Source organism: Rhincodon typus, chromosome 10 (assembly GCF_021869965.1).
Source record: "Rhincodon typus isolate 14 chromosome 10, sRhiTyp1.1, whole genome shotgun sequence".
In the NCBI taxonomy this organism is placed as follows: Eukaryota; Metazoa; Chordata; class Chondrichthyes; order Orectolobiformes; family Rhincodontidae; genus Rhincodon; species Rhincodon typus.
The window spans coordinates 52,839,019-52,862,420 of NC_063341.1; the positions used below are offsets into that span (position 1 = coordinate 52,839,019).

Genomic DNA, 23,402 nt, shown 5'->3' on the forward strand with positions numbered 1-23,402 from the left:
TTGTTGTCTCGGATTCTCCAGCATCTGCAGTTCCTACTATCTCTGATTCGGTATAAAGGACAAGCTCATTTATCTCTTTTAAAGAAGAAGCAAAATATGTCTTCAAACAAACAGCTGTATTATTATGACCTAACTTTATATTCAGCTTGAGCATTTCTCCGGTGAAAGTATGGTAATGTGTTGGTGAGTTCATTATATGAAGGCAAAACACAACTGAAGGTTGCCTGAAAGAGACAGTAGGGAAAGACATCCACAGGTAGTGTCAGAACTCTGGGTGTTAGTTCTGTGAGCTCCTCCATCTGCACATTACTTAGATAAAGCCAAGTACAGGCAGGTACAATTGCTCATCAAGGGAATAAAGTCAGCGTGTGTAGATGTGAGAGAGGGAGGTGGGAGAATGGAAAAATAATTGTAATGTGATAATAGTATTTCTAAACAAAACCCTGCACCAGTACCAATACAGCTGAAGGAAATCTTGACACAAATCTATTTAGAAACATTGCTAAACTGCTGCTTTGTAAAGAGATTTTGATGAGTGTCTTTGATTAAAGGGCTGAGATAGGATAATGATCCCACCTCATGGTGAGTCCTTTACAAAGTGTTGGGTGCCTGTCAGAGATTCTGCTGAAATGTAAACACACCTTGTCATTCAATCACGCAACTGCAATCAACTCAAGCCCGCAAGGCATCAGGATGTAATACGAGTAGGTTTACTGGGGAAAGAGAAAGGCGTCGTTGTGCTTCCCGCCCTCCGTTCCCTTCCCCCAATCAGCCCCGAAGGGAATTCAACTCTTTAGAATGCATTTCTGCGCTCCATACTCAGGAGAGCTGGGAGGCAACTATGTTTATGCTGGTGAGCGCCTCAGAACAATGCTGTTTATTGGTACCAGGGGGCACTATTGAGCTCACCCATGAAAAGTCTATCAAAAGGCAGGAAGTGCCATGTTCTGAGCAGGAGAAAATGAAAAGCATTTCAGAAAGCTGTTAGAAAAACACTGAAGGTGAAGATGAGCACGGTTGTTAGATAGATACCACTTAGAAAACCCTCCCAACATCTAAAAGCAAACAATGTCACAGAAGTATCAGCCACGTTCCTTCTAGGCTGACATGATTCAGGACTTTAAGGAAGAAGTGATTGTGGAGAAATGTTAGGAATCATGGATCTGATCCACAGGCAAATTGACCTCTGGATGAAGTGCTACAAATTTCTCTTTTTTATATTGCAGCAGGATGAAGAAGAAAATACAGCAGGATGGCCTTTTGAGACTCTCTTTGATATTTGTGTTCTTTAAAGAAGTAGAAATCTTACTAAGCATCAGTTCAAAGAATATGTGCTTATTTCTGTATGAGCAAATCAAATATTCAAAAGTTGAAGACTTTCCGACCTTACGTGCTTATCTTGTGATTTAGTTTTCTTTACCCTCTCCAGCACAAATAAAGTCATTATCATTGATTTATAATGTTAATTTCTTTAACCAGTAAAGTAGTAGTCAATTTTGAAAAATGTATGCACTACTTTGTTGCTTTTTTACTTAGAAGAATAGATCCTGACCATTTTTGAAATTCACTATCATTTACAAGGACAAAAAAAAGTGCATTGAGGCAAATGGATGAGAAAATTAGAAGAGGCTTTATTTTTGTTATTTCTGTTAGGAAAGGATCCAGAACCAAGTGCAAATTACATTGATATTGCAGGTCATCAGACATCACTGAAGATACTTTAGCTATACAAAAACCATTCGTTAAACTAAAGCCTTTTTTGGGCATACATTTTATCCAAATAAAAATATTATTAAACTCTGACGCTGCTTGGCCTGCTGTGTTCATCCAGCTCTACACCTTATTATCTCAGAATCCCCAATGCATTTGTTCATGGAAAATTTTGCAGCACCTTATTTTCCAATGGGATTGCTAACTGACCATTTGTTTAGATTAAGTAAAAAAGTTAGTTTATTTATAGGAAAAATAAACATAAAAATCCAGTGATTCCTCGGTAGTCACTGTGTAAACAGTGCCTTAATGATATCTTGATTCTTGCCCCAAATTTCATACATTAACCAAAATGGTTTCTTAACTCCTGACAGGCTTGTCATATGAGGAGGGGTTCAGGACTTCGGGTCTGTACTCAATGGAATTTAGAAGGATGAGGAGGATCTCATTTAAACTTACAGAACACTGAGAGGCCTGGATAGAGTGGACATAGAGAAGATGTTTCCACTAGTTGGAGAGACTAGGACCTGTGGGCACAGCCTCAGAGTGAAGGCATGACCCTTTAGAACTGCAATGGAGAGGAATTTCATCAGCCAGAGGGTGGTGAATCTGTGGAATTCATTGCTGCAGAAGACTGTGGAGGCCAAGTCACTGGGTGCATTTAAGACAGGGATAGATAGGTTTTTGATTAGTAAGGGGATTAAAGGTTACAGGGAGAGGGCAGCAGAATGGAATTGAGAAACATATCAGCCATGATCGAATGGTGGACCAAACTGTATAGACCAAATAGCATAGCTCTGCTCCTAAATCTTAAAGTCTTATGGTCCTCCCTCATCTCATAAATCCAGAAGCTTTCAGGATCCAATGCAATTTTGCACAATGCATTTGAATTTTCTCTATAGAAATGGAGCTCCTTCATTTACAAGCTTTTGTAACCCAATCAAATATGCCACCCTCAAATTTGTTCAGAAAGTTAAGTCACAGGTGTATATCATTACAATTACAGCTATGAATTGAAACACCAAGGATCCTTATGGTGCGGTGACAGTGTCTGTACTTCTGGAACAGGAGGCTTGGGTTCAAGGCCCACTTGCCTCAGAGGTGTTTAATAACGTCCCTGATCAGGCTGATTGGAAAATATTTGAATTGAAACACTACAAACATGTATATAAGGACATTCTGTTGAAGTTGAAAAGCAAGCTGGACCAGTGACAATTGAGAGTAAAGGCCATCATTACAACATTCATTTAAAGTGACCATTTCTCTCATACTGTGTGTGATTCTTTCCCAAACTCACTTTGTGCAGGTAGATATCTAACTTTTAGTCTTATTAATAGTTTTTTTCAATTCCTTCTTCAGACATTTGTAGGTTTCAATACCCCTCTTGTTTTTCTTTCAAGCTTTGACACATTTAGTTCTTTGAAAGTTGCAACTGTTGTTTTCATTTCTGACCAGTGCAACTTCCCTTTAACTACATAAAGCTCACAAAAGCCGGTTGTGACAATTTCTAAACTCCTGCTTTCTCCATTAGAAAGATCGACCTATTTCCACTTCCATAGTATCACCCATCTGTAAGTAGTCCACCAAGTGTTAAAACCCTCACCCATACTTTCATTACCTCCAAACACAACTATTCCAATGCTTTCTTGGTCAGCTTCCTCCCTTCTACTCATTGGAAACATAGGCTCAGCAAAAGTTCTGATGCCTGTATCAGAACTTAAAACAAATCCCCTTGATTCCTAACCCTGTGTTTGCTGATCTACACTGGCTCTCAATCCAGTAACATCATAATTCTCAACCACATGTTCAAATCTCTCCATGGCCTCGCTCCTTCTTATCTTTGTGCAACCTTTGAGAACTCGGTGTTCCTTCAACCTTGACCTTTGTGCATCGCCAAATTCTTTCACCTCATCATTTGCATCTGTGCCCAAAGCTGTCTAATCCTTCCTTAAACATCACCACCTCTCTCTCTCCTCTTTAAAACATTCCTTTAACAGCTTTACCCAAACTTTTGGAATAATAAATTTTTCTTTGCACAGTACCAAATGATGTACAGAAACACTCCTGTGAAGTGTTTCACTGTGCTGTAAGCATGACATAAATACAAGTTTTTCCTTACTTTTGCAGCATAGGGTAATGCCCCAAACCATGGGGAGGTGGGTGGATTAGCACTACTCAATTTAGGCACAGTAGCATTGTGACAGAGTGAGGTTGTCTGTGCTCCTTGGCCCACATTTATTCCATGTAGTTTGGTGGTTCAGTGGTCAGCACTGCTGCTTTACAGTGCCAGGGACCTGGGTTCAATTCTACCCTTGGGCCACTGGTTGAGTGGAGTATGCACATTCTCCCTGTGTCTGTGTGGGTTTCCTCCCACAGTCCAAAGATGTGCAGGTCAGGTGGATTGGCCACGCTAAATTGCCCATAATGTGCTGGCTAGGAGGGTTAGCCACAGGAAATGGGGCGTTGGATCTGGGTGGGCTGCTCTTGAGAGGGTTGGTTTGGACTCAACAGGCCAAATGATCTGCTTCCATGCTGTAGGGATTCAAATTGCCAATGGCTCTCAGGGTAGACTTTCATTCACTTGTTTTTCACAGTATTCACTTTCACATTTGTTTCTTGTGCATTTACTGTTCTGCTTTCAGAAGCATGGGCCTCCCTCTCCAGTTTAAATTTTCTGCTTGCTACATTCTCTCTAGTAACTGAAGTGTCGAACTGGTAAATATTTCTTCATTTCATGAAAAAAAAAAGAGTCTTTGCTGCCATCTGAACTGATAAGCCAACTGTTTTGTACAAGTGCAGCCAATTTTCATTTTTTGTGTCTCTTTGTTATTTACACCTGTCAAAAATGACCTATCAATCTGACTGAGACCACGCACACTATCATTTGTGCATTAGCTCAACGACTGTTTCCATTGTAATGTTAACGTATGCACTTGGTACAATTGTATTAACATTTAAAATAGAATTACACAACATTTTTAGAGAAAGAAGATAATTCAAGAGATTTGTCAAGATAAGTGCCTTTTGTTTTCTAGGAGCTACATTCAAGCCAAGGTTTTCAAGCCAGTTCCTTAGGTGATGGCAAGGTTATTCAATATTATTAGTTGCAGAAATATCTAGACGTGGCAACTGAATAACACTGAATCTCTTCAGGTTATTCACTCAGAACAAGTCAGTAATTGTTAGCATAAGAAGGGGGCTTGCAACACCACATTCTTCTACAAGGGAGCAAATCATGGGTGGTATGATTTAATTTCTTCATTATTTCCATCTACCTTGATCTTTGTTTTCTTCCAAGCCGCTGTAAAATTAAGCCACAAACTACATGCAAAAGCCCCATCTCCAAAGTTGAGATACAGCAGATTAGGTGTGAGTCTCGGCTGAATAAAGGTCCGTTTTAAGTACTTTAAAAGATGATTTACAGGACATGGATGAAATGGATAAAATTCATGAGGAGAGTACGGTACATTAACGTTTTAAATAAGAGGCAAAGAGATGAAATAAGACAAAGTGCTGAGGAAGCAGAATCTATCAAACTGGATTAAGGAATAAGATGGCATTGACACAAACTCTCCTGGCACTTTTCATATCAAGTTTAAGGATAGGTTGTTCTCAGTGCTGGATCTGCCCAATAATCCATAGCTTTTGGAAAAGTTTTCTCTGGAAGTTTTGGCTTAAATATTATGTAAAACCAGCCCTGCAGCCTTGGCCAACTAGAACAAGGTCAACCACGTTGTAGTTCAGAAAATCAAAGATTGAACTCTCATGAGCTGCAAGAGGTTAAACTCCAGGTATTATTTTGTGTTGGTCATTTCAGTCAGAGTCAATATTTCTTCTTCAAGTTAGTCCATTGGAGGCAAATTGACAGCTACAATGCTTGCTAATATTGATCTTGCTTTGCGCACCTCCCATGCAACTGTAATCTTGTATTCCTCTCTCGGTCTTTGCACCCTATGATCTGTATATCCTTGTTTGCTATGATCTGCCTGTACTGCTCGCAAAACAAAACATTTCACTGTATTTAGGTACATATGCCTACAATAAATCAAATCAAATCAGCAACAGTCTGACAGCGGGACAAAGCACCTGACTGCATGAACTCCCAACACCACAAGAAATCACAAGCCCTTGTTGAAGTTTAAGAACTGTGCTTGGGATCATTTGAGATCATCTTCATTAGTTCAAAATAAAGGCTTTCAAAAGTTTGACTTCCAGAGCCCACTTGCAATGAAACAGCCAATGCCATAAGTGGCAAACTTGCTAATAATTTGACAAGTTAAAACTTGCACATGAATAAAGGAAGCTTAAGGCTGAAGAAAAGTAAATAATTGGGACTACCATGAAACACTTTAGTGTCAGTGAGTTTGAGCGATGTTTCTTACCGGAAAGAAAGGTACTTAAAATGAATTTGAATGCGTACCTTTTAATGTGGAATAGGGCTACCTGGAATCAGGAGGTTGAAAATAATTTACATGTTTGTTGGCAAGTAAACTATCAGGACTCTTCATGGTGCAGATGTGTTGCAAATATTTTTTGCTGCTTTCTATTAATTTAGGATTTATAATTTTAATTGGGTACTTGCTTAAGGAAAACACGCTGCTTTGAAAACATTCCAAGATATACCTTCACACAAGAAGTAAAGACCAACCACACACGTTATTACTAGAAAGTGTCACTAGGACCAATGTCTCCATGTTACCCAATTACTATTTGTATGACACACTACATACTACTCGGGCCAAAGTACTCTAATGGCAGCAAAGGGAGCATCATTAAGCTTCAAGTGGTCAAAATTACTACTAGCCACAAAACGTCATGGGGTTCTAACTGCTCAGCATAATACATACCCTATTGCTGTGGTTTGCCACAAAGAAAAACTTGCACATGTGTCTCTCAGGAAAAGCTTAAAATGTTCTGTAAACAATGAATGACTGTGAAGTTCAGTGAGTATCTTAATGTTGACACAAAGGCCCAGTGCATCCAGTCCTGTATTATTTTGCAAGCACACCACTCACCAAACTCTGTTTCCAGTACCCCATGCAGAGTGGTACTTAACAGATGTTATTCACAAGCTCATGTCATAAGAATTATGTGAAAGAATATGAGAATGAGAAGATTAGGAACAGACTATTACATAGTGAGGCTGTGTCTATTAACTCCAACCTACTAGTAGGGGCTTGGTTCCATTTGACCTATCTAAGTTATCTTTATTTTAACCCATGAACATTAATACAATCTATTCCAATTTTCACATCGTTCACAACTCATTGTTAATTTCTGTCCGAGAATCTTTGAAATCTCACCTCTTAGCCAGTCTTGAATGTAATGCAACCACATTTTGGGCAACTCCTTATTCTCTTCACGAACAATGTATTTGACATTGTTGAAACTCTTGTGGAGGTCGTACAGCAACTTCTGGGATGTGGGATAGTCAAATCCTCCCATAGAGACGATGTACATGTTATAGAAGGAGAAATACTTGAACTGGGCTGCAATGAAATCGTACTCCTTGGTTTCACGAGGAACAATGTCTGTGAGGTATAGCCCATCATGAACCATTGTAGTTCCATAAAGACTCATCCCAAGCAAGGACATGAAGAGGACTAGCACAACAACCTGGATTGTTAAATAAAACCACAAATAAATAAATAAATATGAAATCAGCATTCAACAGATGGGATTATTCTAAGTAGCTAGGTTTTACGTGTTTACAAATATTGGCTTGCTCTGCCACCAAATCTTTAGGAGAGACAAAAAGCTAATTGAGATGGCTGGGAGCATGAGAAGCTGGTTTTCACAGATTCTACAGTAAGCCAGTTGGAGCAGTCTACAGGGCGAAGCTAATGTTAGTAGACAGGTCTTTTTCTTTTACTGGGGTGGTATGTTAAATGCCCAACAGAACTGCACTTGAATTAATTACCTTCAAAATACTTCCCTCCAGAGAAGCAGCAAATATGTTGAGAAGTCAGGAGTCAACATTCCCTATCAGCCAAAGTAAGGAAATGCAGATACAGGATGGCAAAAAAATAGGTGGTGAAATCAAAAAGATTATAAATGACATTGTATGATAGGGTACAGAGAGACACTTTTAGCGAGTCCCCAGCCCCCTGAAGTATCAGCTGCCTCATTTCGGTCTTTGATAGGAAAGGAAGTAAAAATGAAGCATGAGTTCAGCTCTCAAGCTGCAAACTGAGCATTAACATTGGATGGAGTCTGTTCCCAAACAGTTGAAAATTGGAATAAAACGAGTTGGAGGTGGGTGAAAAAGCAGTAATAATAACTTTTCTTTTTAATCAAAGACATGTTGGAATTAGTTAGCATGGACAGTCTTTTTGCTAATGGGATCATATTTAATCCAGATCCTGAAAGACATATTTACAGGCTGTGGCTGGTCCTCAGTGCAGTAAATGGTAATTTCAAATCAGTTCCTGTGGTCACTGCATACAACTACTGGCTGCAAATTGGTACTCAAATAACAGTCTAAGTCTTATACAAGAGAAGCCACTTTGAAGCAATGAAGTTAGCTCTTCTGGGCTTTGGATTAAGGCACATTCTTGGGTCAAAGATGAGGAAAGTTTGAAGCTGTTTTTGACCCAAGTAATACCTGAGTAGGTACTGCCTGATCTAAGAGTGGAAACTGTTCTAGTTTGATTTTCTTCCCTATTTCTCCTGCTCTGAAGGCAGTGACTAAGGCTGTTATCATTCTACAAGCTTCTAGTGCCTTGCCGAAAAGGCAATTTTCATGTGAAAATCTTTCCAGTAGAGCCAAATACTGCTCATATTCAAAATTCCCAATGCTTACTTTCCAAAAGGGATCCACAATATAGTAACTAAGAATAAGAATCTTCTACCAGTGACACTCAGGTTAACTAAATCCTAACTGCCATCCTCTTTTCTCTAAAGGTAAGTAATTACCACATTGTGCGGCGTATTTGCCCAAAGTCATGGGTTGATAATGTGAGAAGATATCATCATCAAAGTAATACAAAAAAACACAGGAAGTGTCGCTGAAAATTGTTTACCTTTGATTCTGTCTTGAGAAGAAGTGGAGCGTACTTGTCCCGTGCAAAGTCTGCTAGATTCCACTTGACAAAGGGCATCTGAACACAGTGCCTGCTGGCTTTTGCCTCATCCATCTGGGCCAGCAAGTCCCTGGTTGAACTGGTGGGTTCCATCCCCTGTGAGCCAACCTGGTCTGCTGGGGACACGATGATAGAAGGAGTTGAAGAGATGCGTGAAGTTGGAGAAATTATGGTGACAATGTGCTGTCCAGTGGGATCACACTGGGTGAAGGCCTGCACTGTGGTGGTGATCTGTGTACTGTGGGTAAATGTTGGCCCACCATATGGAGAAGGATGGAAGTTATGGTTATCATTTGCATCTGCAAACTCTTGTGGCCGGACCTGAATCACTCGTGTTGAGCAGAGACTGAAAAATAAAAGATTTTTTTCACATGTAATCCATTCTATAAATGTTATTATTCATTTTCATGTATAACAAAACATTGAACGGCAACAATGCATGCCTGGAAGTGATTATGATCTAGTAGTATTACTGAGGAACTCAGCCATCTTCATAAGACATGCGAATCAAACTCAAATGGTTACTAACTATTCCCTGAATTCATTCCTGACATGAAATTATTGGAGAGATTATTGATTAGAAAATGAGGCAGCATTCATAAATGACTGTGTACCATTCTGTGATTTAAAGGATTAAGAATACAACGTAGGCCAAGAATTTAACGGATCAGACATGAAGAGAACTTTCCACCTCTACAGGTTTTTCCTTCTCTCCTTCCCTGCTGACCTCTTCAACATGAGGAACTTAACTGGATCGAAACTGTGAACACCGTAGTGCAGAATATTTGATAGTGAAACAATAGCACACCAGCACTCTCTTTACACAGAGAGTGGTGGGTGTGTGGAATGCACTGCCGGCAGTGGTAGTGGAGTCAGATACTTTAGAGACTTTTAAGCGACTCTTGGATAGGCACATGGAGGATAGTAAAATGTAGGGTATGCAGGGTAGATTGATCTTAGTAGGATAATAGGTCGGCACAACATCGTGGGCCGAAGGGCCTGTACTGTGCTGTACTGTTCTATGTTCTATGTTCATGTTCATGTACTGCGCCAGAAAGTACAATGAAAAAGATGATTGGGAGTTGTGTGAAATGAGTTGGTGCTTTACACTTAGCCCAGTTGCGCTACTGACATTGATCAATTTCACCACCGCCATGTCTTGATAAGCAAAGCTTTAAATTCCTACATCTTTCCATTCTTTCCCATTCATAATCCATTCCATTAGACCCCCACTGCAGCCCTCATAGTGAACAACAATCATACCTGCATTAAAAATAATCCTCACCTAGAAAAGCAGCAAAAGATATCCAGCCTTTTGTCTTCCCGCCGATGAAGATCCAGGCTTAAAATGGCAGGAAAGATGAGGAGCACCATGGCAAAATTAAACACCACCACAATCGCAGCCTGTGATGGACAGTAACAGAAGATATTAGTACTGTTCTAGTACAATTGCAGACTGCCAGTTAGATTTCAACACTTAAATAAAAACCAAAAGAACTGCGGATGCTGTAAATCAGGAACAAAAACAAAATTGCTGGAAAAGCTCAGCAGGTCTGGCAGCATCTGTGGAGGAGAAAACAGAGTTAACGTTTCGGGCCCGGTTCTGAGGAAGGGTCACCGGACCCGAAACGTTAACTCTGTTTTCTCCTCTACAGATCCTGCCAGACCTGCTGAGATTTCAACGTTTGTCAATCCTGAACTGTGAAAAGCTCTGGATATTAGTCAGGTCAGGGATATGAGGAGAGAGACTTTCATTTTTGATGCAAATCAGTAGCTCACCATGAAAACTCCACTTCTGCGCCCCCTTACTGGCAAAGAGACTGCATCTGGCATTATTTCTGCTACTCACTTTTCCAAGCAAAGTATATTTATTTTGTGTCAAATGCCTTTGGTGTTGATTGCACACAGTACTCTTGATTTGCTGACTTAATTGTTACGCTGTCTGGCAATACCAGCTAAATGTCCCTTTAAGATTCGAAAGGAGCACAATTGTAAACCTATAGCTTCACTGTAGGACTAGGCCTCAGGCAAAGAGTTCAGGGAACAGCAGTTTCTGATTTCTAACCAAGATATTTCTAGCTTTAAGTGAGTTGTACTACAACTGATTTCCAGACCTCACCAAATCCGTGTACGAAGCCAAAGAAAATATTAAATCACTAAAGGATTTCAAGCAAGAAATCGCTGCTCCCCAAAAATGCCCCCCTCTCCACACCCCCTCCTCTAGATAAACATTAATCTGAAGGGGACTCCTAAGGTCACAGCAGTCTGATGTAAGTGAAAAAGGAGGGGGTGGGGTTGCCTGGGGCAGACATTATAATATGTTATTATCTCCCCGACCACCCAGTAAGCTCAGGCAGATCACATAGCTGAAACTGACTTGTAGATGATATATCCCATCATTTATGCCAACTACCTTGGCTGTGCAAGTTGGAGGCCTGTTTAAAGGCTGGCCCAGTGTTCAAGCCTGTCAGGTTCTTGCTACTTAATTCCCATTGTATTTTTTTTCAACCAGTGACTCCCAGGCTTTGCCAAGTCACCAGTTAAAGTTAGCCAGTAGGACTGCAGTATATTCAGTGCAACTGCATTTAACACCTAATACTTTGATTTAGTGACATAGAACAGGAAAACAATTGTTTATGGAAATTTAGTTCAATTTTATGTAAGTATTTAAGGACATTTTCCTTAGCCTTTATTTCCAAAAAAGACCATTTTATAAAAGTGAATGAAACTCACCTCTTGTTTACAGATTGCCATATGACAGTAATCATACCCCTGAACGGTTCCCCTCTCAAAGGCAATTTTACCAAGGAAAATAAAGCATCATCTAATCCCTCTAAACAGACAGTAATCCAATTTAAATGTCAATGCTACAAGGATCTCATAGTTCATAAATCTTATTTAGAGAATGTCAAATTCTTAAAAATTGATTTCTCAGCTCTTCAAAAGAACAGATTTATATCTAACCTACAAACAAGTTAACCTCTTTCCACAGACTCAACTGTTCAGATTCAAAGATGTGAGTTCAACAACATTTAAACCAATTCTACTGCTCCCATTTCTTTAAACAACAAGAGCGAGTAATGTTTCTGCTGTGACCATTCATTCTTCCTCTGGATCCGTCTTTTCTTTATTTACTTGTGCCACTACTTTCCCCTTTTGTCTTGCACCATCATCCCTTTTGCAGTTAATCACCCCTGTCTTTCACCCATCTTCCCATTTGCTCTTTCCTCCCCAATATTTTCGAGGTGTTGCATTTGCTTAGAAATGGTTACACCTCATAAATGCTTCCAGTTCTATGGAAGGTCATTGACCCGAAACAACCTTTGTTTCTCATAGATGCTGTCTGGCCTGCTGTGTGATTCCAACATTTTTGGTTTTGTTTCAGATTTCCAGCAACCACAGTATTTTATTTTTTGTTTCAGTGTTTTAACATTAACTTTTAACATGTCTGTGGATGCTTTTTTAAAATCACATTATTAAATATGTGAACTATGGAGTATTTTATATTAGCTTCCAACTGGGTTAGCTAACAGTTTAACTGCAGTAGTCAGTTTCCAAAAGGGAATTACTTCTTGCTGCCATGAGGTTAAACGTTTTAAAAATTAATATTGGCAATTTGTTTTATAGAGACTGCTGCAGTAAGGAATTGCAAAAACCAGCAGATTGTCCAAAGACACCTCCTGGGAAGCTGCAATTATCTTATCTACTCACGTAGAAATGGCTAGCTTTGTAGGAAGAGGGATTCAAAAAGGGGGGAAAAATACTGAATGTTGCTTTTCTTGATAGGCTCTTATTTGGATAAAGATGTGTGAACTTCCAAATCTTGTGCACTGCCAAGGAAAACAAGTACTTATATTGATGTCGTGCCAGTCCTGCAATACTGCTACTTTTTCTTTTAATCACAAAGGTTTCAATCAATTCGCCCTTTTTTCTCTTCACATCCAAAAAGTGAGACCCCTCCTTTCTCACACACCTAATGATAAACTGCCTTGTTGTTTACCAGACAGTTAAGCCCCTGCTGCAGCAGGCATCTGCAGGCAAGCAACAGGGGTGGTGAAGATAAATTCAAAGGAGCGTGTAACACCTGGAGCAAAAGAATTTCAAAGCCCTAATCTACCCTCATCTCCACCCCTCTACCCTTCACCAAGATCCCTCCCCCACAATATAAATACACAAATAGATTGAATATTTCTACAAAAAGGCACAGCCTTTATACTGAGCACTTTCTAAACCATCCAGGCACTGTATATGATTCACTTACCTGTAAGGAAAAAGCACGAAGTGCAGGAATGGGAATCAGAGCAGCCATGAAGAAAGCAATTATGTTATTAATAGACGTGAGGGCAACACTGGTCCCTGTCCGTCTCAAGCATTCTCCTGTCCTGTCCTGTAGCACAAAATAAAATGTTCAGAACAAAGTGTCATAAAAGTTTTGAACAGCATAAGTTTGATAATACTTACAGGAATGACACACATGAAGACACACGCAAAGACAGAAGTCTTTGTTGCTTTCATTTTGGATGTGGAATCCAGCGACATTCCCAATGTGAATTTGCTACAGTCACTAATTGTGAGCTTTTGATAGAATACTTTTTAACTCGGCATTCCTAAGTCATGTTAAGTCAACATATTTACATTAGAATCACTTCTATGTGTGCAAGATATGTGTCAGCTCCATGGCACAAGCAGTTCTTCAAGGCTAACATAAAAGGTACTCTTGATTTTCAATAAATAAGTTTGATTCTCTAATTTTTCTATTACCAACCCATTCAAACTTGTTGATAAAGAAATATGTTTTCTGAAAAAACCTGCTATAATATACTCTGAGCATCCCAGTAATAAAAATAAAGGAGTAAAGAACTATAGTATCCACATTCTAAGCAGATTTGCATTCACCTTGAAAGGAATGTTCTTATTTTGACCAGTCTCAGTGAATGCGTGAGCCAGGAGAAACATGTCATCGACGCCAATACCCAGAGCCAGAAATGGTAATACCTAGATCCAAGAAATGGAAAGAAATAAGATCATAAGAAATAGAAAAAGGAGGAAGCTATTCTGCATTTCAGCCTGCTATGGCATTTAATAGGATCATTGCTGATCTACATGATCGAGGCCTTAATTCCACTCTCCTGTCTAACCACAATAAACATTAGTTCCCTTGTCAGTCAAAAATCTACCTAACCCAACCTTTAATATATTCAATAATTCAGCCTCTGCTACTCTCTGGGGAAGGGAACTGCAATAACTAATGACTGTCTGAAAAAAGAAATTCCATCTCATCTCTATCTGAAGTGGGTGGACCTTTTCTTTAAACTGTGTTTTCCTGAGTTCTGGATTCCCCTCACAAGGGGAAACATCCTCACAGGGTGTACTTTACCAAGCCCCCTCAGAATCTTGTATGTTTCAATAAAATTATTTCTCATTTTTGTAAACTCCAATGAATATAGGCTCAACCTACTCACACTTTCCTGATAATCCAACCCTTTCATCCTAGGATTCAGCCCACTGACCCTGGTCTGAACTGCTTCCAATGCAAGCATATCTTTTCCAAATGAGGGAGAGCAGACTGTACATACACTCCAGATGTGGTCTCAGCAATGTCCTTTAAAGTTTTAGCAAAATTTCCACACTTTTATACTCTACCTCCCTTGCAATAAACACCAACATTCCATTTGACTACCCAATTACATGCTGCACATGCATGTTATCTGTGCCAAAGTAGACAACCTCATATTTTCCCATTTTATATTCCATCTGCCAAGTTTTTGCCTACTTACTTAAAGTGCATGTGTAACTTTGAAGATATTTTCTATCCTCTTCCCAAGTTACTTCCCTACCCATCAGCAAATGTGGATATGACACACATGGCACCTTCATCCAAGTTATTAATATGGATTGTAAATAATTAAGGCCCAGGACTGATCCCATGGCACAACCTGACATTTAGTATTACATACAAATCTATTATGCATAAAATTCACTTAATTCTTTTAAAGTCGTAAGCAGCTGACTTTCCTCCCCCCCTGCAAAAGTAATAATTAACTTTGTTAAGTAATATTAGGCAGTGATCCAGGGAAGGGAAAGAGTGAGAGATTGAATTATATACCTGGGTGGTTGCAGCATTGAAGGATATGCCCAGGAGTGAACACAGCCCAAGTCCTGAAGCAACTGACAATGCCACCAAAAGGACTCCAGCTAGTCCCACAGCCCCTTGGGATTTCGAGCAGTCCCACCTCAGCATGGTCACACAAGCATATGCCAACTAATGGAGTCAGAAAAGAAAGATCAGCATACAACAAGCAAAGAATAAAACAAAAACACAAACTGGAAACAAACATCAATCAGTCAGAGATCTGTGGAGAGAACTGGTAGGGAATCAGCGTCCCAGATGACCATGGTGCAAAAGTGGCTGTGATACACTTTGGAATGTCCGGAGATTGAAATTACAAATTCTTTCAATGTCACTGGAATTCAAATTGGATCGCACACTATTGCTCCAAGTGTAAACAGGTTAGATTCTTCCATCTGATTGCCGTTAAACAAATATCTTGTTTAACATAGAATATCAAAGCTACCGGGACAAGGCTCTTGTGGCACTGTAATAGCATTCATACCTCTGAGCAGCAAGGTCAGTCACTGGGGCTTTTAACATCGCTCATGGAATCAAGCATGTAATCTACATTGGCACTTTAATGCAGCATTGAGCATGTACTGTACTGTTGAAGATATTATTATGATATTCTGCCTGTGTCTGTGTGGGTTTCCATGGTTGCTCCGGTTTCCTCCCACAGTTCAAAGATGTATAGGTTACGTGGACTGGCCATGCTGTCTGTAGATACGCAGGCTACGCAATATTAGCCACGGTAAATGCAGAGTTACGGGCTCGGGTGGGGTCTGAATGGAATGCTCTTCAAAGGGTTGGTGCAGTCTCAGTGGGTCAAATGGCCTCTTTCTATGATGATTCTATGCTGACAGCAAATTGAGGCCCTACCACTCACACCTTACGGTAATGAAAAGTGAAACGAGCTCTCCCTGTGCCTTTATCAATATTTTTCTCTCAACCAGATTACTTTGTTCATGTGCTGTTAGCGATGCCTAACTGTATGGAGATTGGCTGTCAGCTTTGCATATAAAACAAGAATGGCTACACCTCTAAGTAATTAGCTGGCTGTCAAGCACTTTGGGATAAAAGTGCACAATGCGACTGGCATCATGTCCATTTTTAAATAAGGATGCTGATGACAAGTACTTTGGGATACACTGGCATCATGAAATTGCTCCGTTAATGCAATTTTTTTCTTTCTTTAAAATTATATCCATGATCCTGAGCTATATAAAACTAGCCAATTTCCCATATGTGACACATGAAAAGTCAAGCCCAAAGTGAAACTGGTTACTGAGTAGGGGACAATTGGATCAGGACACACTGACAAAGTTCAGTCATCATTTTAAAGTATTACTGAAAAAAGTCACATGTTCTCAAAGCTTTTCCTCTTGCACTTCTCAGGACGATTCACAGAACAGATATTTCTTGATGAATACATGAGAAGCTTTGATAAAATACATCTTTTTTTCAGCATTACTCCCAAGTACTAAAAACGACTATTGCATATAAGTACTTCAACTCTATGATTCAATTAAATAACAACGTGTAAGCACTGTGCTCTGAAGTACAGGCTCAGGGGTTGGTGATGGAAAAATAAGGCACTGCAGGCCCAATACCAGCCAAAGTATGTAATTCCACCAGAAGAAAATGGATATTGGAATTTATAATGTGAAGTTGAGCCAGGGAGACGGCACAAACGAAATGTGAATATATTGCTAAAGGAAAATACCAAGATGAGGCTGCATTTTAAGAATGCTACAAATCTGAAGGGTCAGATGATGTTGATAAATGACGAATGATGTCCCCTCAACTGTTGAGTATTCTCCTAACATTATCAATCTGAGATAAACTGAAACCCACACTGCATCAGTGGAAGTTGAATCCTTACCGTGCAGATATAGGCCATTTGGGTCTGCACTGACGAGCATCCCACTCAGACCACTACATCCTCGTAACCCCATACTTCCCACGGCTAACCCACCTTGCACATACATCCCTGGTCACTACAGGGCAATGTGGCACGGCCAATCCACCTAACCTGAACACCTCTGGACTGTGGGAAGAAACCAGAACATACCACGCAAACACGGAGAGAACATGCATAACTCCACACAATAGGTTGCTCAAAGCTGGAATCAAACCCAGGTCCCTAGTGCTGCAAGGCAGCAGTGCTAACCCTTGAGCCACTATGAGTTTTAGTTTTTTACAGCATTACATTCAGAATTGACATTAATATTAAAGAAGTAAAAAGGTGCTTACCATTAGCAAGTATCCTCCAGCAATTCGAATGCCACTGACATCTGAAAAAGACTTCATGATGTCATTAAGGGTGGTGGTAGAAAAGGCGTGGATATTTTGAGAGGAATTCTGAGGCACCACCTGATGCACTACCTACCAGAAAAAAATCAAATGTGAAGCTAAACACAGCAGTATTACTTCACTACTTGGTAGTAAGGTTTATTCTTCTAAAATACGACAATTCATAATTGCTCCCTGACGAGCAAAGAGCTACCTTGAGTGTTAGGCGGTATGGAATTGCATAGCTGAGCCATATGCAGCAGAAGGTTCCAGAGTTGATTACTGGTCTCTGGTGAGTTGGCTGATCTAAACCAGGGTAGGAGTTGATATGCTAAATTGACCCCAATGTTCTGGTTCAGAAGGAGAACAAAGTCAGCTGGCATTCCCACTACTGACTGCAGTACAAAGGCTCAAGTTGAAAGATGTCCATGTGTGGATGTGTGGTGAGGACGAGAGAACAGCTTGCCAACATTCTCTCAAAAGCAAGACCCTGGGGCTCTTGCAACACAATCGCTGCTACCATGGGTGACACTGATAGCTCAAAAACAGGCCATGGATCAACGTGGGTACCTTGCTGCTCTACATGGCTCAGTAAAATATGCACACTGCATCTACCAACTTAATCATTGTAGAACTGGAATGGATTTTCAAGAGCATTGATGGTGACTCACAGTTTTTGACATCAGTAAGCTGGTGGAGAACAGTCATGTTCCAAAAGAAATGTCCACACCAACCATACAAAAATTCTTTTAAATAATCAATCTTTCCAGCCTGGTCTCTCAAAATATTGCTGGGAGCATCATTGTGTAGAATCGAGACTTTAACAACTGCACACTCCTTGCCACAAGAGTGCAGTTACCTGTACTTTTGCTTATTTTTAAAGGATCTTATTTGCATAAAAGTTTCAAATAATGGAACCAATTACCGAAAAATGTTGAGAACAAATATTCATGGATTCCTTCAGTTAAACAGACTGTATTTAAGCCTTTTCCACACTCAATCAGCACTTTGGAAGATCAGCATAGGGTTATTTACTACACTCCTCTGAATTCCCAGAATCAACTGGGCCATTATGAGACAGAAATTAACTGAAAATGTCTTCTTTGAATCAGTCTTGTAGGCTGTTTGCTGACTACTCAAGAGATCAACTTGCAATGGCTTGGAGCCAGTTCTTGAATAAGACAAGTAAGATATGGGGAGACAGGAATGAGTAGCCGGGAAGAATAATTCAATTTAAACAAAAAACTTTAGAATGCGTGAATAAAAACTTCATTCAGAGGGCTGAAGCTATTTAAGTTACTAATGAATATTACTAGGTCCTTTTGATTTCAGCAAACTGTTGGAGAAGATTTGAATTTGAATTTAGTATTTTGGAAGAAAATCAGAATATTCCACATTCCTGTGGAGCTTCTTCTAGTTTTCTTCAGTTATCATGTCTTGTCAATAGAGGAAACATAAACTTCGAGTATGTCATGGAGCTATCAATTTGTTTTACAGGGTTTATCCAAATTCAAATTTGGCAATCCATCCCTTTTTCTTGGTGTGCTCCTTTTAAACCGGTATTTCATTAAAATACATTATGTTTGAGACTTGACAGCTTAGAATAATGATTGCAGATGCTGAGGATCATTATGGTCAAAGGTCAGGTGAGATCACATGGTCTCTAGAGAAAGCCAAGTTCCTGTCATTCACCACCTAAGCTGCCACAGCAAAAAATAACGACTACAACCTTGGGATTCAGTGAAACATCTTCCCCGTTTGTTATTCATCCTATCACAACCCAATTGCCTTTCCAAGCAGGCATGCCACAGGCCTCAGGTCCTCTTGCAATCAGCATCTGGGTGTCAGTTATCACCAAACAGCTTGTTCCCATAACTCTCCATCTGTCAGAAGCCCAGAATCTGACTCCATGTACAATACAGCTGCAGATTGATGGAAATCAGCCTGATAAGTAATTCCAGCATTTACAGAAACAATTCTCCCGCACACACTGGAATGAATCCAATGGAAGTAAAAAAAAGGAGAAAAGCATGTTTGTTTTACATATTATTTTTGAAAAATCTGTAAAATATTTTCCCATAGAAATGAAACCCTGAAACTTATTTAGAGGTGCTTATTAAACTGAGCCAAGCTGTTTGTTCAATCTTGTACTCTCTGAGCTAACTACTTACTTTTATTGTGCTCAACATCAACATTATCATTAGTTGTACTGTGCACAAAGGTGAACTCCTGGTGGTTTGAAGTGTTTCTGAAATGTGCTGACATGGCTTCCTGTGTGCCACATTTTTATACTGATAAAAGCCCACACATTAAGAATAACTTCAATAAGGCCAATTTTTCACTTAATTAAGTTTGCTTTACACATTTTAAACCTATGTTAGACATTTATGGAACTACTGTTTATGGATTTCTTTTATTTTTTTCCTTTTCTGTTTGAGACTCTTCACTTGGAGGCACTGAAATGATATCTTGCTGGAAAGGTCATATTTGAGCCCAATCAATGAGGACCAGGAATCAATTCCATCATGGAGCTCAAGTACAGCTTTGTCCTCGCCATATTTATACAGTTGATAGGAATCAGCAATGGAAAACCTTGGTTGACTTACTCTAGTGAAATTCTCTGGACTACAGCTCAGTAAGGAGGACAGATTTCCACCCGCAAAGGGCATTAGTGAACCAGATAGGATTTTACAACAATCGTCATGGTCACAAAGTCACCATTAAGCCAGCTTCTTGTTCTAGATTTTTAGTGAATTCAAATTTCACCATTTGCCAAGGTGGAATTCAAATACATGTCCCCACAGTACTAGCCTAGAGTCCCAGATTACTAGTCAAATGATATTACCAGTAAGCCACTTTCACAAATGCAAAGGATTTATAGAATTCCTCTCATTAGCCATTTCTGGTGAAACACTCCCGTGATCCAATGAATTCCTGAGCTGGATTTTCCTGTATCTGTCCGAGGAGGATTGGAGGGATATTCCACTCACCACCATACTCCTGGCCATATTTCCACACTGGGACTCATTCTAAGTCACGAATGGACTCCGCCATTAAGAGGAAACACCTATCCAGCCTATTCAAAATCCTAATTATTTGCTGTAAATTTCTTTTCACTGTATTTCCCATTTATTGGCACTGATGGAGAGCTGTCAGTCATCTACATCCTCCTGCAATGGACCTCACTATTTTTTGCCATAACCACTAATTTAATACCATCAGTAATCTTCATTGTACTTTTTGTGAATTTGTCCAAATCATTTATACATGTGAAAAACAAAATAACTCATTCACACAGATCTCTGGAACATACAGAGTTAGGGACTAGAGTTAATTTAACCTAATTCTGACACATCTCTGATATGTCACTTAATCAACAATTTCTTCAAAATCCATGTTGATAAATACATCCCTCATCCACGCAAATTACTTCTTCAAAAATTAACTTCCAACTTTGAATATTTGAAATATTTCAGTCAAATATTTAACTTTTCTGACACAATTAGATACAGAGCAGTGGATGGGTGGCAATGAGTAACAGCCTATAACTATAATTTAATCTAAGGGGTCTTTAAAAGCAATGTTTCAGTACTTTATGGACATCATATAAATCCTCGGATTAAATTACAGCCACATACACACTGTCTGCCATAGTTGTGAAATCCTATTATTCTGTTGGTTTGGCTGGTAGCCAAATGATCACACTAACTGACTGAACAATATGTCGAGATAGCAATTCCTGATGTGTTCTGCTGATTTACAATCCATAATGTTATGTTGAACAGAACTTCTTAGCAGTCAACGGTATTTTAAATGACTTATAAATAACCTCTCAGAACCTCCTTCTGATTAACTGCTCAACATTAACCATAAAAGATTAACACAATGCTTTCATGTTGTTCTATTTTGCACACAGACCATCTATTTCCACTGTCTCAGCTCATCTGCTGTTGAAAGATGGCATTTATTATTCTTAGTCTTGACTATTTCAATGCCATAGAAACATAGAAGATAGGAGTAGGGGGAGGCCATTCAGCTCTTCGAGCCTCCTCTGCCATTCATCTGATCATGGCTAATTATCCAACTCAACTGCCTAATCCTGCCTTCTCCCCACAACCTATGATCTCATTCACCCCAAATGCTGTATCTAGCCACCTCTTGAATATATTCAATGTTTTGGCATCAACTACTTCCTGTGGTAATGAATTCTACAGGCTCACCACTCTTTGGGTGAAGAAATAGCTCCTCATCTCCATCCTAAATGGTCTACCCTGAATCCTCAGACTGTGACCCCTAGTTCTGGTCACACCCACCATCGGGAACATCCTCCCTGCATCTATCCTGTCCAGTCCTGTTAGAATTTTATAAGTATCTATGAGATCCCCCCTCATTCATCTGAACTCCAGCAAAAACAGATCCTAATCCAATCAATCTCTCCTCATACGTCAGTCCTGCCATCCCTGAAATCAGCCTGGTGAACCTTCGCTGCACTCCCTCGAGAGCAAGAGCATCCTTCCTCAGAAAAGGAGACCAAAACTGCACACAATATTCCAGGTGTGGTCTCACCAAGGCCCTGTATAACTGCAACAACACATCCCTGCTCCTGTACTCAAAACCTAAAACTTCTCACAATGAAGGCCAACATACCATTTACCTTCTTTACCGCCTGCTGCATCTGCATGCTTACCTTCAGCGACTGGTACACAAGGACACCCAGGTCCCGCTGCACACTCCCATCTCCCAATCTACAGCCATTCAAGTTGTAATCTGCCTTCTTGTTTTTGCTTCCAAAATGAACAAACTCACATTTGTCCAAATTATACTGAATCTGCCATTGATTTGCCCACTCAACTAACATGTCCAAGATCATGCTGAAGGATCTCTGCATCCTCGTCACAGTCCACCCTCCCACCCAACGTGATATCATCTGCAAACTTTAAGATGTTACATTTTGTTCCTTCATCCAAATTATTAATACATATTGTGAATAGCTGGGATCCCAGCACCGATCCCTGTGGCACCCCACTAGTTACTGCCTGCCATATTGAAAAGGACCTATTAATTCCCACGCTTTGTTTCCTCTCTGCCAACCAGTTTTCTATTCATCTAAATACACATACCCCAATCCCATGTGCTTTAATCATGCACAATAATCTCTTATGCAGGACTGTGTCAAACACTTTCTGAAAGTGCAAATATACCACATCAACTGGCTACCCCTTGTCAACTCTATTAGTTATATTTTCATAGAATTTAAACATATTTGACAAGCATGATTTCCCCTTCATAAATCTGTGCTGACTCTGTCTGATCTTGCCACTGCATTCTAAATGCTCTGCTATAAAGTCCTCAATAATGGATTCAAGAATTTTCCCCATTATCGATGTTAGGTTTACTAGTCTATAATTCCCTGTTTTCTTCTCTCTACTGCCCTTTTTGAATATTGGAGTGACATTAGCCACCCTCCAATCTGCAGGGTCTGTTCCAGAGTTTACAGAATCGTGGAAGATGACCATCAATGCATTCATCATTTCTAGACCCACTTCCTTTAGTACTGTGGGATGTAGATTATCAGGCCCTGGGGATTTATCTGCCTTCAATTTCATCAATTTTCCCAGCACCATTACTCTACTAATATTGATCTCCCTCAATTCTTCCCTCTTTATAAACTTTGCATTCTCCAACATTTCTGGTATCTGATTTGTGTCCTCTTTTGTGAAGACAGAACCAAAGTATATATTCAGCTGCTCAGCCATTTCATTGTTTCCTATTACACATTCCCCGTTTCTGTCTGTAGGGGACCTACATTTATCTTCACCAATCTCTTTCTCTTCATGTACCTATAGAAACTCTTAGTGTCAGTCTTTGTAAGTAAGCTTACTTTGGTACTGTATTTTTCCCTTCTTAATCAACCTCTTGGTCCTCCTTTGCTGAATTCTAAACTGCTCCCAATCCTCAGACATATTACTTTTCTTGGTCGATCTGCATGCTTCTTCCTTGGATTGGATACTATCTCTAATTTCCTTTGTAAGCCATGGATTGGCCCTCTTACCCATTTTGCTTTTGTGCCAGACTGGAAAAAACAGTTGTTGCAGTTTCCCCAAGCATTTCTTGAATGTTTGCCATTGCCTATCCACTGTCATCCTTTTAAGTAACTGTCCCCAATTTATCAAGGCCAACTCATGCCTCATATCTTCATAGTTTCC

General features: G+C 39.8%; 1 protein-coding gene across 1 annotated transcript in view; it reads right to left on the bottom strand.

Annotated features, from left to right (window-relative positions):
- Nucleotides 1-23,402, bottom strand: part of ptch2 (patched 2) — a 116,238-nt gene that overhangs the window by 31,393 nt on the left and 61,443 nt on the right. The window contains exons 9-15 of the mRNA XM_020519125.2: nt 17,158-17,289; nt 14,899-15,054; nt 13,689-13,787; nt 13,054-13,179; nt 10,078-10,196; nt 8,733-9,138; nt 7,014-7,326 (exon numbers count right to left, since the gene is read on the bottom strand). Coding sequence (XP_020374714.1) covers nt 7,014-7,326; nt 8,733-9,138; nt 10,078-10,196; nt 13,054-13,179; nt 13,689-13,787; nt 14,899-15,054; nt 17,158-17,289 — 1,351 coding nt within the window. The remainder of the gene's footprint in view (nt 1-7,013; nt 7,327-8,732; nt 9,139-10,077; nt 10,197-13,053; nt 13,180-13,688; nt 13,788-14,898; nt 15,055-17,157; nt 17,290-23,402) is intronic.